The following is a 14,749-nucleotide window of genomic DNA, read 5'->3' as shown; positions in this document are numbered from 1 at the left end:
ATAGAGGTTTACAAAATTATGAGGGGCATGGATAGGATAAATAGACAAAGTCTTTTCCCTGGGGTTGGGGAGTCCAGAACTAGAGGACATAGGTTTAGGTTGAGAGGGGAAAGATATAAAAGAGACCTAAGAGGCAACGTTTTCACGCAGAGGGTGGTACGTGTATGGAATGAGCTGTCAGAGGATGTGGTGGAGGCTGGTACAATTGCAACATTTAAGAGGCATTTGGATGGGTATATGAATAGGAAGGGTTTGGAGGAATATGGGCCAGGTGCTGGCAGGTGGGACTAGATTGGGTTGGGATATCTGGTTGGCATGGACGGATTGGACCAAAAGGTTTGTTTCCATCTGTACATCTCTGTGACTCTATGGTGAGCCAACACTATTCTGAAAATATACCATGAGACATCACATACCAGCACCAACTCTCACTTGGGATCATTGTAGGCCAGTAGCTTGGATGACAAAAGCTACTTTTTCAATTCCCTAAAGGCTCCTTCTTGGTTGCATGATCATTTCCAAGCCTGACCCTTTTTCAAAAGTAGGCAAAAAGGTACCAAGATGGAGGCCTGGTTACTCCTGAATTTTTCGTAATAATACACCAACCCAAGGTAAGACCTAAGCTCTGGTACAGAACCCCTTTTGTTCACCCTCACTTTAACTCCCAACAGGTGTAACCTGGTCTCGTTGACTTTGTAGTCCAAGTAGGTCACTTTGGGTGCCTGGAACATACATTTTTATCTCCAAAGGTGTACGTCTGTCTTGGAGAAGTGTTTAAGCACTATGTCCAAGTTCTCCAAGTGCTCTTTATTGGTCTTCCCAGTTTGACATCCACATAAGTGGCAATCTGGGTTAGACCTTGTAAAATGCTCTCCATCATCTGCTGGAAAAGGGCATGATACCCCAAATGGCAGTGTGGTATATTGGCATAAATCCTTATGGGTATTAATTGTGAAGTACTTCAGGGACTCCTCATCCTGTCGCAATTGGAGGTCAGCATGGCTCATGTCCAGCTTCTTGAAGGACAGCTCCCACCACCAGTTTTGCAAACAAGTCCTTTATGCAAGGAACTGGGTATTTATCCAGCTGTGAGAAGCAGTTTATCGTTTATTTAAAATCTCACAAAGGTTAACCAACCTTTCAGGCTTTACAATTGATACAATCAGTGCAGCCCATTCTGCAAACTGTACCAGTTTGATGATTCTTTTGCTTTCCAGTCTTCTGATTTCCGCTTTGACTTTAGCACGCAAGGCAAATGGCACTGGGTGACTTCACAGAATTGCTTCCTGGTCAACATATAAGCAGGCCTTAGCTCTTTTGATAGTCCCTAGACCTAATTGAAAAACCTCCGGTTATTTAATTATGACTTCACTTACAAAGCCATTTTCTAATCAGAAAATGTTGTGCCAATCAAGGTGAATCTTCTTCAACCAATTCCACTCAATTAAGCTTGGGCCTGAGTCTATTATTACAATCAGTGGGAACTGCACCAATTGATTCTCGGTATATGTTCTTAGTCTGGCCAAAGTCTTGAGGAAACTTAAGGGTTGAAGTCCAGAGCAAATCTTGTAAAAGACTGGTTTGCAATCACTGATACAGCTGCACTGGTATCAACCTCCATTAGAACCACATGACTATTTTTGATCAGCATTTATTTGATTGGTTCTGATTTGGATGTTACTTAGCATTTTAACTGTTCCAAGCCACATGTAGGTAAACTTTCCAGGGTGTTTGCTTTCCTGGATAGAGGCCTATGAATTCTCTTACTCAAGGCAGGCCTCGAGGACCTCCTTGGTTGTCTCAGGTCCACATACCAGCAGCAACTATAGTGGCTTGCCAGCCTGGATCCTGAAGAACATTTTGCTGAGGCTCAGTTTTGTTATGGGATTTTTCTGTGGGCTGACCTAGGGTCCCTCTACTCCGGATATGCCCTGCATGAGGCTCCACGAAAGCCTACACTCAAGTGGTGCTCCCCAAGCTCAGTCAGACAGGCAAGGGTGTCCATTTCCATTAGGATGCCCTGTAGCTCTACTTGCCACATCTTCTAAGGACAAAGCCAGTTGTAGTGTCTGTTTGAAATTCAGTTGGGCTTCAGCTGGTCAGTGCTTTTGCATGGCTACATCATTAATCCCACATACCAAATAGTTTCTCAGCATCTCATTCAGGGTTAACCCAAAATCACATGCTTCTGCCAGTTGTCTTAACATGGTCAAGAATTATGATATGGACTCCTCTGATTCTTGAACTGCTGAATTAAACTGATAGTGTCTCAAAGTTAAGGAGGTTTGGAGTCATAATATTCATTAGCTAAATACGTCAACTCTTGAAATGTTTTAGAATCTAGTGCCTCAGGGAAAGTTAGACTCCTAATAACTGAAAATGCTGCAGGTCCGCAAGCAGTCAAAAGAATTACTTGTTGATTTTCACCTACCTCCATGTCATTTGTCCAGAAAAAAAAATGCATTCTTTCCACATACTGGGCGAGTCTTTGATGCAGGATCAAATGAATCAAGCTTCCTAAATAAAGGCATGATGCTAGAAATGCTTACCTCTACTCAAAGATGACTGTTGCAAGTGAATTGTATTCAGAACAATACTGTTTTCTCTTATTGCCACTAAAATAACTGCACACAGATTGGTATCCTGTCATCAAGCCATCCTTTGTTTACCAGTGCACAGTACATGGACATCTCAGAGCCGGTCCTTAGGATAAGGAGACTTTCTGAATCTCCTGTTTATATATATCAGCCAGTTCTCCTGATTGGCCCAGGTCAACAACCCCAGTCAAGGATCTCATAGTCAATAAGATCTACCTATCCCCCTTTCCAATTATTACAGTAGAGAAATATGAACTTGTCCAATTTTAGAGGAAGAAATGTTTTTTTAAATGAAGCAATAACACAGAACTCAGTGATATAGAAATATCTGAGTGTTCTGGCATTTGAAACAAGAAATGTTAGTATGTCAGCACAGCAAGAGACTAATAAGGCAAGTGGAATTTTGTTCATTATTCTGAAGCAATAAAGAACTAAGGAAGACAAATGTTGCTTGCCATTTCAAGCAACTTTCCCTGAAGATGCAGCTGTTCAATTTTATTAGATGAATTGAAGGAGTGATTGAGTGCCTGCAATATTTCGGCAAGTATTATTCCCAACAATAAAGAACAATATCAAATTTGCACTCAATCTCCCAACTGAAAGCCAATTAATAAAGCGAATAATAATACTTAAGAAAAGAAAATATTTTTCCAATTTAGCAGACCTGCTTTTTCAGATAGTCTTTCATAGCATTTTCATAACCTTCTTCCAGTTTTGCAAATGTACTGCTAACTTCTCCATTCCAAACAATCTGTGTGCCAGTCAAAGCGATCTAAAATAAATGTTGTAACAATATGAACATTACATAATTGCTTAAGTATCACCATAAGTAATCATCTATAAATGACTATGTTACAGAGAAATAACAAGTGAGATTGCTGCAAGGTCAGAATGAGGTGTTCAAGCGGTTCAAATTAGTCAGGTGTATTTGCCAGCTTTACTTTGGAATCTTTACATTTTATCAGCATTTACTTTCCAACAGATGATACTGTTACTACTAGCTGGCAGGAGCCTCATGAATAACGTGCATACTCAGGACCTAAAATGCCATTAGGATTGCAATTATTATGTGATTTTAATCAAATCAAGAAAATCTTTGTTACTGATAAACCCATAAAATTAAAGTTTATGAAATTAGTTTCACAAATAGTAATGGCAATATTGAAGTTGTTAGGAGCTCAAGATACTTACATTATTGGCCCTTGGGCACTTGAATCATTCTAATGAATTATATTGTCTCCTTGCTTTCTGGAGGTTCATTGTATTTGGATCTGACCATGTCTCTGTACAATGAAGCATTGTTTCCTCATATTGAATGCAGAAACTCAACACTCCATACTTATTTCAGTAAATTTTGTACCTGTATATTTGATTTTAGAGATTCATGTAACCTAATTCTCATCCTTTTCAGAAAGGAAACTGAACTTACTTGAATTCAGAATCTGAAAATACAAATCCAAAAGTTCAGTTGATCTAGCCTTAATGAGAGATTTAGGTAACTTCCAACAATTGAAGTCAGACAGGATTGCATTTTGTTCCTTCCTCACTCCCTTCTTCAATAATGAAATTGTATTCATAATTTATTTCATCAAAAGAGCCAATTCCTGGACATAGAAAGTGTTATAATTTGATGGCTTACATACTACATTACCTTACCTGATTCTGCTAATATCCTGAAGTAGAACCCAAGTGAGACATGAATTTTCTTAAGTACTGTTATTTTCTCTATTACTTTTTTCCAATTAACTGAAATCTATTAAGCTATTTTCTTTTCACTTATCTTCAGATTCCCTTGTAAGGCTGGTACTTAGTCCTCTTCCACTAATGTGAAAATGAACACAAAACTGCCAAATTAACAGAACTATTTCCTTATTGACAATAACAATTACGATGGAATTCATTCTTTAATTGACCAGCATTCCCCTTTTACTATTTATGTCTTCTTCAAATATTTATATCTGGCAGCCACAGTCCTTCGTTTTATTTTCAACCAAAACTAACGTTTGTTGTTGCAAGCTATGATATATGCAACAGGTTCTTTTTACAAATTTCTGCTTGCATCTCATAATTTAGGTGTATCCCTTTAATACTTCTTAGAGATCTCCTAATGTGTTATAATCTGACCATACCTAAAGAATTTGATATACCAAAACTGCTGCAACTTGAAAAAGAACTCCTGAAGCAAGGTTTAAGATACATCGATAGATTCAAGGCCTCCTGAAGACTTTTTGGAAAATTTCATAAGAACACAGGAATTAAAAGCAGAATTATACTATTTTGCCCCTTAAGCCTGTTCCATCATTCAATAAGATAACTGCCAATTTGATCATGGTATAAATTTCAGTTAATGTTTTTGATTGATTGATTTCTTTGTCAGACAAAAACCTATCTAACCGCCATGACTGTAGCCCAACTGTTCTCTAGGTAAAAGAATTCCACAGACTAAATATCATCTGAAAGAAGAACTTCCTCCTTAATTATATCTTAAATGGGAGACCCCTGATTTACCCCTACCCCATCTTCAGCATTTATACCAAGATTTTCCTAGCTACAATCAGTTCTGAAGAAGGGTCACTGGACACAAAATATTAAATCTGCTTTCTCTCCACAGTTGCTGCCAGATCTGCTTCGTTTCTCTAGCAATTTTTGTTTTTGTTTCCGATTTCCAGCAGCCACAATCCTTTGGTTTATTTTCAACCAAAGACTAATGGTAGTTGTTGGGAATTGGCCTGGAAAGATCTTATAGGTTAATTACTGCTCTAAGAATACTGTAGATGATTTGACATTAAGATGCTGTTAAACTCAGAGACTAGTAGCTAGTTGGATGTTGAACTGGTTGATCAAAGAGGGACTGGTCCTGACCAGCTAACCATCAAAGAGGAAACCGATTTTGACTGGGCTTTTGGACAGGAGGAAGATAGGGTGCTCATTATGCTGTTTTGCCAGGCTTCTGCTTTTTCCTGATGGCAAGTCGTGAGGTTCTAAACAACTTCCCAGATGCTCATCCTCCATTTTGGACAGTCTTGGGTCAATGATTCCCAGGTGTTGGTGGGAGTGCTGCACTTCCCCAGTGAGGCCTTAGAAGCATATGCTCTTGGGCAACCGGGGGCCAGCCTGTCATTTCGATCTGAGAGTAGTCTGTCACTTGAAGGAGTCTTGTGTCAGTTATGTGGATGATGTGCACAGCCTATCATGTTGACCAAGGGTAGTCAGCGCCTCAATACTGGGGTGTTGGCTTGGTCGAGGATGCTGTGTTGTGGCATCTGTCTTCTCAGCATGTTCGCAGGACTTAGCAGTGTAGACTATCTACAAGATGAATTGCACAAATTCGCCAAAGGTCCTCAGTCAGCACCTTCCAAACCTGGGAACACCACCACTTTCAAGTTCCTCTCCAAGCCCTTCAGCATCCTGACATGGAAATATATCATCATTCCTTCACTGTTTCTTGGTCAAAATCATAGAACTTCCTCCCTAATGGCATTATGGGTCAACCTACAGGAGGTGGACTGCAGCTGTTCAAGAAGGCAGCTCACCACTAACTTTTCAAGGACAAGTAGGGACAGGCAATAAATGCTGGTCAGCCAATGATGCTGACATCCGACTCTCTGCTCCAGCAGCCTTGTTGTTCTTAAGCTGGTAATGGCCTTCTCTACTTCGTAGGGCTCAGATGTTGCCGATCTTGTGGTACGTAGCATGCTTAGGGATGTGGTCAAGGATGTTTAGATTGGTGACAGAGCCCTGGTTGAGGAGGTCTCTGAAGTGCTTCCCAGCATTGTTTAATGGCTTCTATGCCTATGAAAAGAGTCATTCTGCCCTTGGCCTGCAGTGGGGTGGGGCCTTGGGTGTTTGGTCTGTAAGTGGTCTTGACAGCACAGAAGAAATCCTGCACATCATGGTTTTCAGAAATTCGTTGGGCCTCTAGTACTTTCTCGACCCACTACCTATTCTTTATTTTGCAGGCTCGTTATTGGACCTCAGCCTTCAGTAATCTGTATATCTGCCCTTTCCCACACCTATATTTCTCTATTTTGAAAGTCAAACTCTAGAATGTGTGTGTGTGGTATGCACCTTACATCACATTACAAAGTAAATCATTATAACAAAACTATGTTACTTAAAATTATTTGGAGAGGGGATTTAATGTTATTTTCATAAAGGCATAAAGGAGGGGAGCTAAATTAGGCATCTGTATGATAGAAGTCCGAATCTGAAGAACAATTCTACTATTCCTAGGTTTTCCTTGAAAAAGCAAGGCAATGTGACAAGTATATGACATGCATATTGTTTGCCAACTATGTTTCAAATTCTCAGCCAATTTGGCATTAAAAATGTACTTGTTTGCACAGTTAGTGAATTCACATAGAAGATTTGGAAGATCATGTTTATTTGAATGCACTTAGTTGTGAACTACAGTTTATTTTGAGTGATGCTTCTATTTATCAAGTATAATACTTCTAGATGTATGGATAAATAAACAAGCTAAGAGCAAGAGTAGGCTGCACTACTGACTGATTGGATTGTGAACTCAGCTCCACATTCCTGTCTAACCCCTCTGATTCCCAAGAGTCTATCTATCTCTGTCTTAAAAATATTCAGTGATTCTGTCTCCACCACCTTAGAGGAGGAGAATTCCAAAGACCAATGATTCTGTGAGAAAAAATCTACATCTCTAGCTCATATGGGTGGCCCCTACCACAAAAGGAAACTTCACCCTTTCAAGACTCTTCAGGATTTTACATGTTTCAATAAAGTGGCATCTTATTCTTCGAAAGACTAATGGGTACAAGCTTAGCTATGCAACATTTCCTCATTAAACAATCCACCCACCCCAGGCATTTGTTTAGTAAACTTTCTCTGGTTCACTTCTAATGCATTTACATTTTTTCCTAAAATAAGGAGACCAATAATGTACACAATATTCTAAATTGATCTTAACAATACCCTGTATGACAAAACATAAATTTTCCTAATTTTGTTTTCAATTTCCCTTTGCAACATACAATAACATTCTATTTATTTTCCTAATTACCTACCTTTTTGTAGTTTATGCACAAGGACATCCAGATTCCTTTGCAACTCACCTACCAAAATGGATAATTTCACAATTTAACTGTTGAACATTTAATTCCATCTTGTCTTTACTGTACCTGTGCAGGGTATTCAAATATCCATTGCTCTCGAGGCTTCTCTTCATAAGCTACGACAGCTTCAGCGATTTCATGACGCAATGTGGCACACATTCTGTCTAATAGCCGATTTAACCAAATTTCAACCTACAAGCAATGCACATAACAAAGACAAGTTGAAAATAAATATAATTAGAGACAAATACATTAAAAAAAGAAAAAGTTTCATTTCAGAAACTGACCTTTTAAAAGTAAATGGTTTCACAGTTAACTAATCAAGTGAGCTATTATCACTGATTTACTACAGAAAGATGCAGCAGCAAATTTATATTTAGCAAGCTTGTCCTAAGAGTAATATGATAATCACCAAATACACTTTCTATTTTAACATTGCTTGCAGTGGGATCTTTTAAATTCAACCTGATATATCAGTTTTACAATTCATCAGAGAAATGACAGTGCAGCAATCCTTGGTATGAAACAAAGACAATAAATGCTGGAGATCTGTAACCTATACAGAGACTTGAATATGCTATCTAGGTTGAAACTTTTGTGCACAATAAGAAAGGGCTGCTGATACAAAAGCTGCAATTGCTGAAGAAACTCAGCAGGTCTTGCAGCATCTGTGGAAAGGATGCAGAGTTAACATTTTGAGTCCAGTGACTCTACATCAGAACTGTTAGTAGTTAGAAGTTCTAATTAAGGATCACCGGACTTGAAACGTTAACTCTGCGTTCTTCCTGCAAATACTGCCAGATCTGCTGAGTTTCTCCAGCAATTCCAGCTTTTGTATCAGCAGCCCTTAGTACTTTCGTATTGTGCACAAAAATTTCAACCTAGATAGTATATTCAAGTCACTGAATAGGTCTTTAACCTATTGACAATGCCTCAAGAGTTGAGCACCCAATGCCCAGAACTATTTTTGGGGCCTAACCACAACCTGAGAGGTTGGGGGAGGGCTGGTGAAGCAGTCTCAGCCTGTAAATTTCAAAGAGAAAGGTTGCTAATTGGCTGCAGGCTGAAATGGCCAGCCAAAAAAAAGCAGCAAAAGTGAGACAGAGAAATTAGGGAACTGGAGCTGGAGTTGGATGAACTTCGGATTATTCGGGAGAATTTCAAAGAGAAAGGTTGCTAATTGGCTGCAGGCTGAAATGGCCAGCCAAAAAAAAGCAGCAAAAGTGAGACAGAGAAATTGATTTTTTAAACTATTCTATCAGTTCAGATGAGTGCTGTAGATATCCAACATGATCAAGCACTTTCACATGAATTAAATAATCATTCCATTGTAGTTGATGTATTGACAGTCACCTGACCAGAGCAATCACATGGTTTATCAAATGGCACATATTCCTGTTCTTTACTGTACATGCCAATACCAACTTTCATTGGATTGTTATCTGCGTCCAGTTGGAACTTCAGTTTAGCCATGTTATCGAATAGCTTAGACAAATGTTGACTCACCTAGAATATAAAGGAATATTAATCACCATAATATTAATCATTTATCCACACTTAGATTGCAAAAGTATGTCACATTAGAAGTTATTCTATTCATCTTGCACAATTTCTTGCTGAATAGCATATGACCAGTTTCAATCCCAGAAGGGATGAAAAGAGATCAGAATTTTTGTTTTAAGCAATTTTTATTTTAAGTTGACACTTGCTGGAATTAGGCAGAAGTGGGTACTGCGGATGCTGGAGATTAGAGTGATGCTGGAAAAGCACAGCACATCAGGCAGCATCTGAGGAGCAGGAAAATCAATGTTTCGGGCAAAAGCCCTTTATTAGGAAATGGACTTGCTGGAATTAAGATGGCAACTAGCAACAACAGAATATGTTCCAGAAACCACCAGTGGATAATAGCAATGCTGCAAGCATCACCCTGCTGGAATGTCACACACTTGCATTATGTAGACATTCTAGTCAAAGTCACACAATGGAACTGCAAACAATGCATCTCCACAGCTGGAAGAATGCTGTGAAATGTTCAAGATGTTGCTAGCACCTTCACAGTTTATTTCCTATGACACACAATGGCTTTTGGCCAGCTGCATAAAGTCATATTGTAAACCAAAGTGACACACTTTGGAAGCCCAACCATGTGACTGATTTTAAAAAAAGTAGTTTTAATTATACAGCTTTGAACTCTTTCACCTTTGGGATATCATTGGGCTTTAAAACAAGAAAGCAGATCCAGGCTTAGCTACAGACTGCCTCGACTCTTGACCTCTCTCAAAGTCTGATTTCCAGAAATAAACCCATTTTTGCATGAAAAGTGAACTAAATTCCAGTGTATAAGTGCATATTGCTACATCTCAACTGCATTCACTATGTCTGAGTGTCTATGAAAAGGAACTCTCCAATTAATTGCTAAAACTCACCAGACATTGATTTACAGAAGTAAGTATTCACCTGATCTATGCCCTTCATGATTTTATAAAAAGCTTTGTGAAGTCATCCCTCAGCCTTCAAAGCTCCAGGATTAAAAGCTTCAGCCTGTTCAGCCCCTCCAGCCTCTCCTTATAGCTCAAACTCCTGTGCCAGCAACATCCTTGTAAATTGTTTCTACACCCTTTCAAGTTTAACAACATTTTTCCTAAGCAGGGCAACTATAGAATTGTATGTAGTATTCTAAAGGTGGCCTCACCAATTCCTATACAGCCTCAACATGATGTCCAACTCCTATACTCAATGCACTGACCAGTGAAGGCAAGTGTGCCAAACACCTTCTTTACCACCCTGTCTAGCTGCAATTCCACTTTCAAGGAACTATGCACCTGCACCTCTTGGTCTCTTTGTTTGGCAATACTCCCCAGGGCCCTAGCATTAATTGTCTAAGTCCTGTCCTGGTTTGCCTTATCAAACTGCAATACCTCACATTTGTCTAAATTAAATTCCACCTGCCAATACTTGGCCCACTGACCTTTCTGATCAAGGTCTCATTATACTCTGAGACAACTTTCTTCTCTGCTCATTATACCATCCAAGTTTGTTCACCATATACAAGCATAAAACAAAAGTGTGATAGAGTATTCCTCAATTGTCTAGATAGTGCAACTCCAGCAGCACCCCTGAAACTAACCATCATGTGGGACGAAGCTTGATTGGCACCTTCATCCACCAGCTAAAACTTTTAGTCCCTCCACAATCTGCCCAATAGAGCTTGAGTGTGTACCGTCTACAAGATGCATTGTGGCAAATGACATAGCTTGCTATGGCCTCACCTTCCAAATCCATGGCCTCTACCATTTAGATGGACAAAACCAGCAAGTGTATGGGAACAACATCTGCAAGTTTGCCTTCAAGTCACACAAAACCATTGACTTGGAAGTATACTGTAAATCCATCATGATTTCAGGGTCCAAATTATGGAACTCACATTCTAACAACACGTTGGATGTAACTAGCCACAAGGGTATAATCACTAACTTCCCAAGTTCAATTGGTTAAGTGCCATAAATGTTGACCTTGGCAGAGATACTTCCAGACTATAAAGAGATTTTTTTTAAATGCCTGATGCCTCAATATCTCAGTGTAAAAAGCTTCAGCACATAACAGAATCAATACTTTTTCAAAACATAATAAACAGAAAATTATGAAATTAATATTAAAATAAAGTTAAAAATCACACAACACCAGGTTATTTGGAACAGGTTTAATTGGAAGCACACTTGCTTTCGGAATGACGCCCTTCATCAGGTGATAGTGGAGGGCTCAATCCTAACACTAAGGGTGTTAGGATTGAGCACATACACTATCACCTGACGAAGGAGCGTCGCTCCGACAGCTCGTGTGCTTCCAATTAAACCTGTTGGACTATAACCTGGTGTTGTGTGATTTTTAACTTTGTACACCCCAGTCCAACACCGGCATCTCCAAATCAATATTAAAATAGTTAGTGTTCAGAATACTTTAGACAAGAACACACCATTGATTTCACAACAGCAACTAGAAATGAGTGTGATCTTCAAAGTGGAATGTAATTTTTAGTCACAAAATTGGCAACTGTCTAATTATGCATGGAAAATATTTGCTTACTGTACTTAGTTGTCTGAAAAAGCTATACATTCAGATTTATATTACCACAAAACTATTCAGTATAATACTGAAAATATAGATCAAAGTGCCTCACCTCTAAAGGGTTGTTACCATTAGATAATATATCTAGCAGGTCGGCAGAAGATATAAAGTAGAATCTAGGAAAGGCCAGTCTTTTTGTCTCAAGGTATTCAGCCAAGGCTTTTTCGCAAAGTGTTAAACTAAATTGAAATGACAAAAAAGGAATTTTCTAAACATCGGAAGTTAGAATTGATAAAAAAATTCTGAAGGTGCTAGAAATCTAAATAAAAAACTGAAGATGCTGCAAATACTCAAAAGGTCTGGCAACATATGTGGACAGAGAGAATGTTTGTGGGTGAAATCTTGCGCTGTCCCCAAGGAAATTTTGGTGGTAATGGGATATTTAGTTAGGTGGGGACCTTGCTACCTTCCTTCCTTTCCTTTGATTAAGTTACAGGTGGGAAATCAAGTGAATAGTTTTCTTGAATCTCCACTTGAGGCTGCTAAATGGACAATGAATCTGCACAAGAGCCTCATCTCACTACCTCTGAGGGATGGTTATATTGGGAGACCAACAGGAAACTCTGATATGTTTGCTTGTGGATACCCAGCTGGGTCCCTCATTCAAAGGCATTCTATGCCTGATTGAGAGGTTCAGTATCAGAAGGCAGAAAGACAGAAGCAGAGAACAAGGTAAGACTGCATAAATGAAACTAAATGACAATAAATGAAACTGCATTTATTTCAATGCAAGAGGCCTAACAGGCAAGGCACACGAACTCAGAACATGGTTGGGAACATGGGACTGGGATATAAAAGCAATTACAGAGACATGTCTCAGGGATGGACAAGACTGGCAGCTTAATGTTCCAGGGTATAGATGCTGCAGGAAGAATAGAAAGAGAGAGGGAGTGGTATTTTTGATTAGGGTTAACATTATGGCTATACATGGGGATGATATTCCTGGGAATATATAAAGGGAAGTTATTGGAGTGAAACTGAGAAATAAGAAAAGGATGATCATTTTATTAGGATTGTACTATAGACCCCACAATAGTCAATGGGAAATTGAGAAACAAATTTGTAAGGAGATCTCAGTTATCTGGAAGAATTATAGGGTGATTATGAGAGGGGATTTTAATTTTCCAAACATACACAGGAACTGCTATAGTGGTAAGAGCTTGGATGTAGAGGAATTTGTTAAGTGTGTACAGGAAAATTTTCTGATTCAGTATGTGGATATATGTACCAGAAAAGGTGTAAAATGTGACCTACTCTTGGAAAATAAGGCAGGCAGGTGATTGAGGTGTCAGTGGGGGAGCACTTTGGGGCCAGTCACTATAATTCTATTAGTTTTAAAATAGTGATAGAAAAGAATAGACCAGATCTGAAAGCTAAAGTTCGAAATTGGAGAAAGGTCAATTTTGACAGTTTTAGGCAAGAACTTTCAAAAGTTGATTGTATTCAGATGTTCACAGGTAAAGGGACAGCTAGGAAATGGAAAACCTTCAAAAATGATTTAATGAGAATCCAGAGACAGGATGTTTCAATTAGGGTGAATGGCAAGGCTGACAGCAGTAGAGAGTGCTGGATGACTCAAGAAAGTGAAGTTTTGGTTAAGAAAAAGAAGGAAGAATATGTCAGGTCTAGACAGTAGGGATTGAGTGATTCCCAAGAAGAGTATAAAGGCAGTACAAGTATACTTAAGAGGGAAATCAGGAGGACAAAAATGGACATAAGGTATCTTTGGTAAATAGTGTTAAGGAGAATCCAAAGGGATTCTACAAATACATTAAGGAGAATAGGGCCACTTAAAGTTCAGCAAGGCTGCCTATGTGTGGAACCACAGAAGGTGGGGGAGATATTAAACAAATATTTTGCACAACATTTGCTGTGGAGAAGGATATGGAAGATAGAGGATGTGAGGAAATAAATAGCAACATCTTGAAAAAATGCCCATGTTACAGAGGAGGAGATGCTGGATGTCTTAAAACACATCAGGGTGTATAAATCCCCAGGACTTGACCAAGTGTACCTAGATATCGGCGGGAAACTTGGGAAGTAATTGCTGTGCCCCTTGCTGAGATATTTGTATCATCGATGGCCACAGGTGAGTTGTTGTAAGACTGGAGGTTGGCTAACGTGGTGCCACTATTTAAGAAAGGTAGTAAGGAAAAGCCAGGGAGTACAGATCGGTGAGTCTGATATTGGTGGTGGGGCAGTTTTGGAGGGAATCCTGAGGGACAAGAGTTTCTATGTATTTTAGAAAGGCAAAGACTGATTAGGGAGAGTTAACATGGCTTTGGGCATGAGAAATCATGTCTCAATGGCTTGATTAAGTTCTTTGAAGAAGTAACAAAGAGGTTTGATAAGGACAGAGCAGTGGATGTGATCTGTATAGGCTTCAGTAAGGTATTCAGCAAGGTTTCTCATGGTGAACTGGTTAAGAAGGTTAGATGACATAGAATATAGAGAGAACTGGCCATTTGATTAAAAAAAAAACTTGCTCAAATGTGGGAGACAGGCTGGTGATGAAGATTTATTTTCTAACTGGAGAACTGTGACCAGTGGTGTGCCACAAGGATCGGTGCTGGGTCCACTGCTTTTCATCATATATATAAATAATTTGGATGTGAACATAGGAGGTATGGTTAGTAAGCTTGCAGATGACACCAACATTGGAGGTGTAGTGAACAGTGTGGAAGGTTACCTCAGAGTAAATGGGATCTTGATCAGATGGGTCAATGGACCAAGAAGTGGGAGATGTTGTTTAATTTACATAAATGTGAGGTGCAAAGGTGTGATTTGGAAAGGCAAATCAGGGCAGGACTTAAACACATAATGGCATCTGCTCCCAGGAGGACCAATTCCAAAAACGTACAACCCAGATGGCCTCCTTCTTCAAGGACCGCAATTTCCCCCCCGACGTGGTCGACGATGCCCTCCACCGCATCTCTTCCACTTCCC

The 14,749-nt window shown here is 39.3% G+C and overlaps 1 protein-coding gene across 1 annotated transcript in view; it reads right to left on the bottom strand.

The window, feature by feature from the left end:
- LOC122562216 (dynein axonemal heavy chain 17-like) overlaps positions 1–14,749 on the bottom strand; it is a 464,703-nt gene that overhangs the window by 275,235 nt on the left and 174,719 nt on the right. Inside the window, exons 30-33 of the mRNA XM_043714924.1 lie at positions 11,856–11,982; positions 9,032–9,184; positions 7,745–7,870; positions 3,262–3,369 (exon numbers count right to left, since the gene is read on the bottom strand). Of these exons, the coding sequence (XP_043570859.1) occupies positions 3,262–3,369; positions 7,745–7,870; positions 9,032–9,184; positions 11,856–11,982 (514 nt within the window). The remainder of the gene's footprint in view (positions 1–3,261; positions 3,370–7,744; positions 7,871–9,031; positions 9,185–11,855; positions 11,983–14,749) is intronic.

The sequence above is a fragment of the Chiloscyllium plagiosum genome, chromosome 24 (assembly GCF_004010195.1).
Source record: "Chiloscyllium plagiosum isolate BGI_BamShark_2017 chromosome 24, ASM401019v2, whole genome shotgun sequence".
Classification (NCBI taxonomy): Eukaryota; Metazoa; Chordata; class Chondrichthyes; order Orectolobiformes; family Hemiscylliidae; genus Chiloscyllium; species Chiloscyllium plagiosum.
Note: the sequence above shows the minus strand (reverse complement) of the source record. Positions and strands in the feature narration are given on the sequence as shown.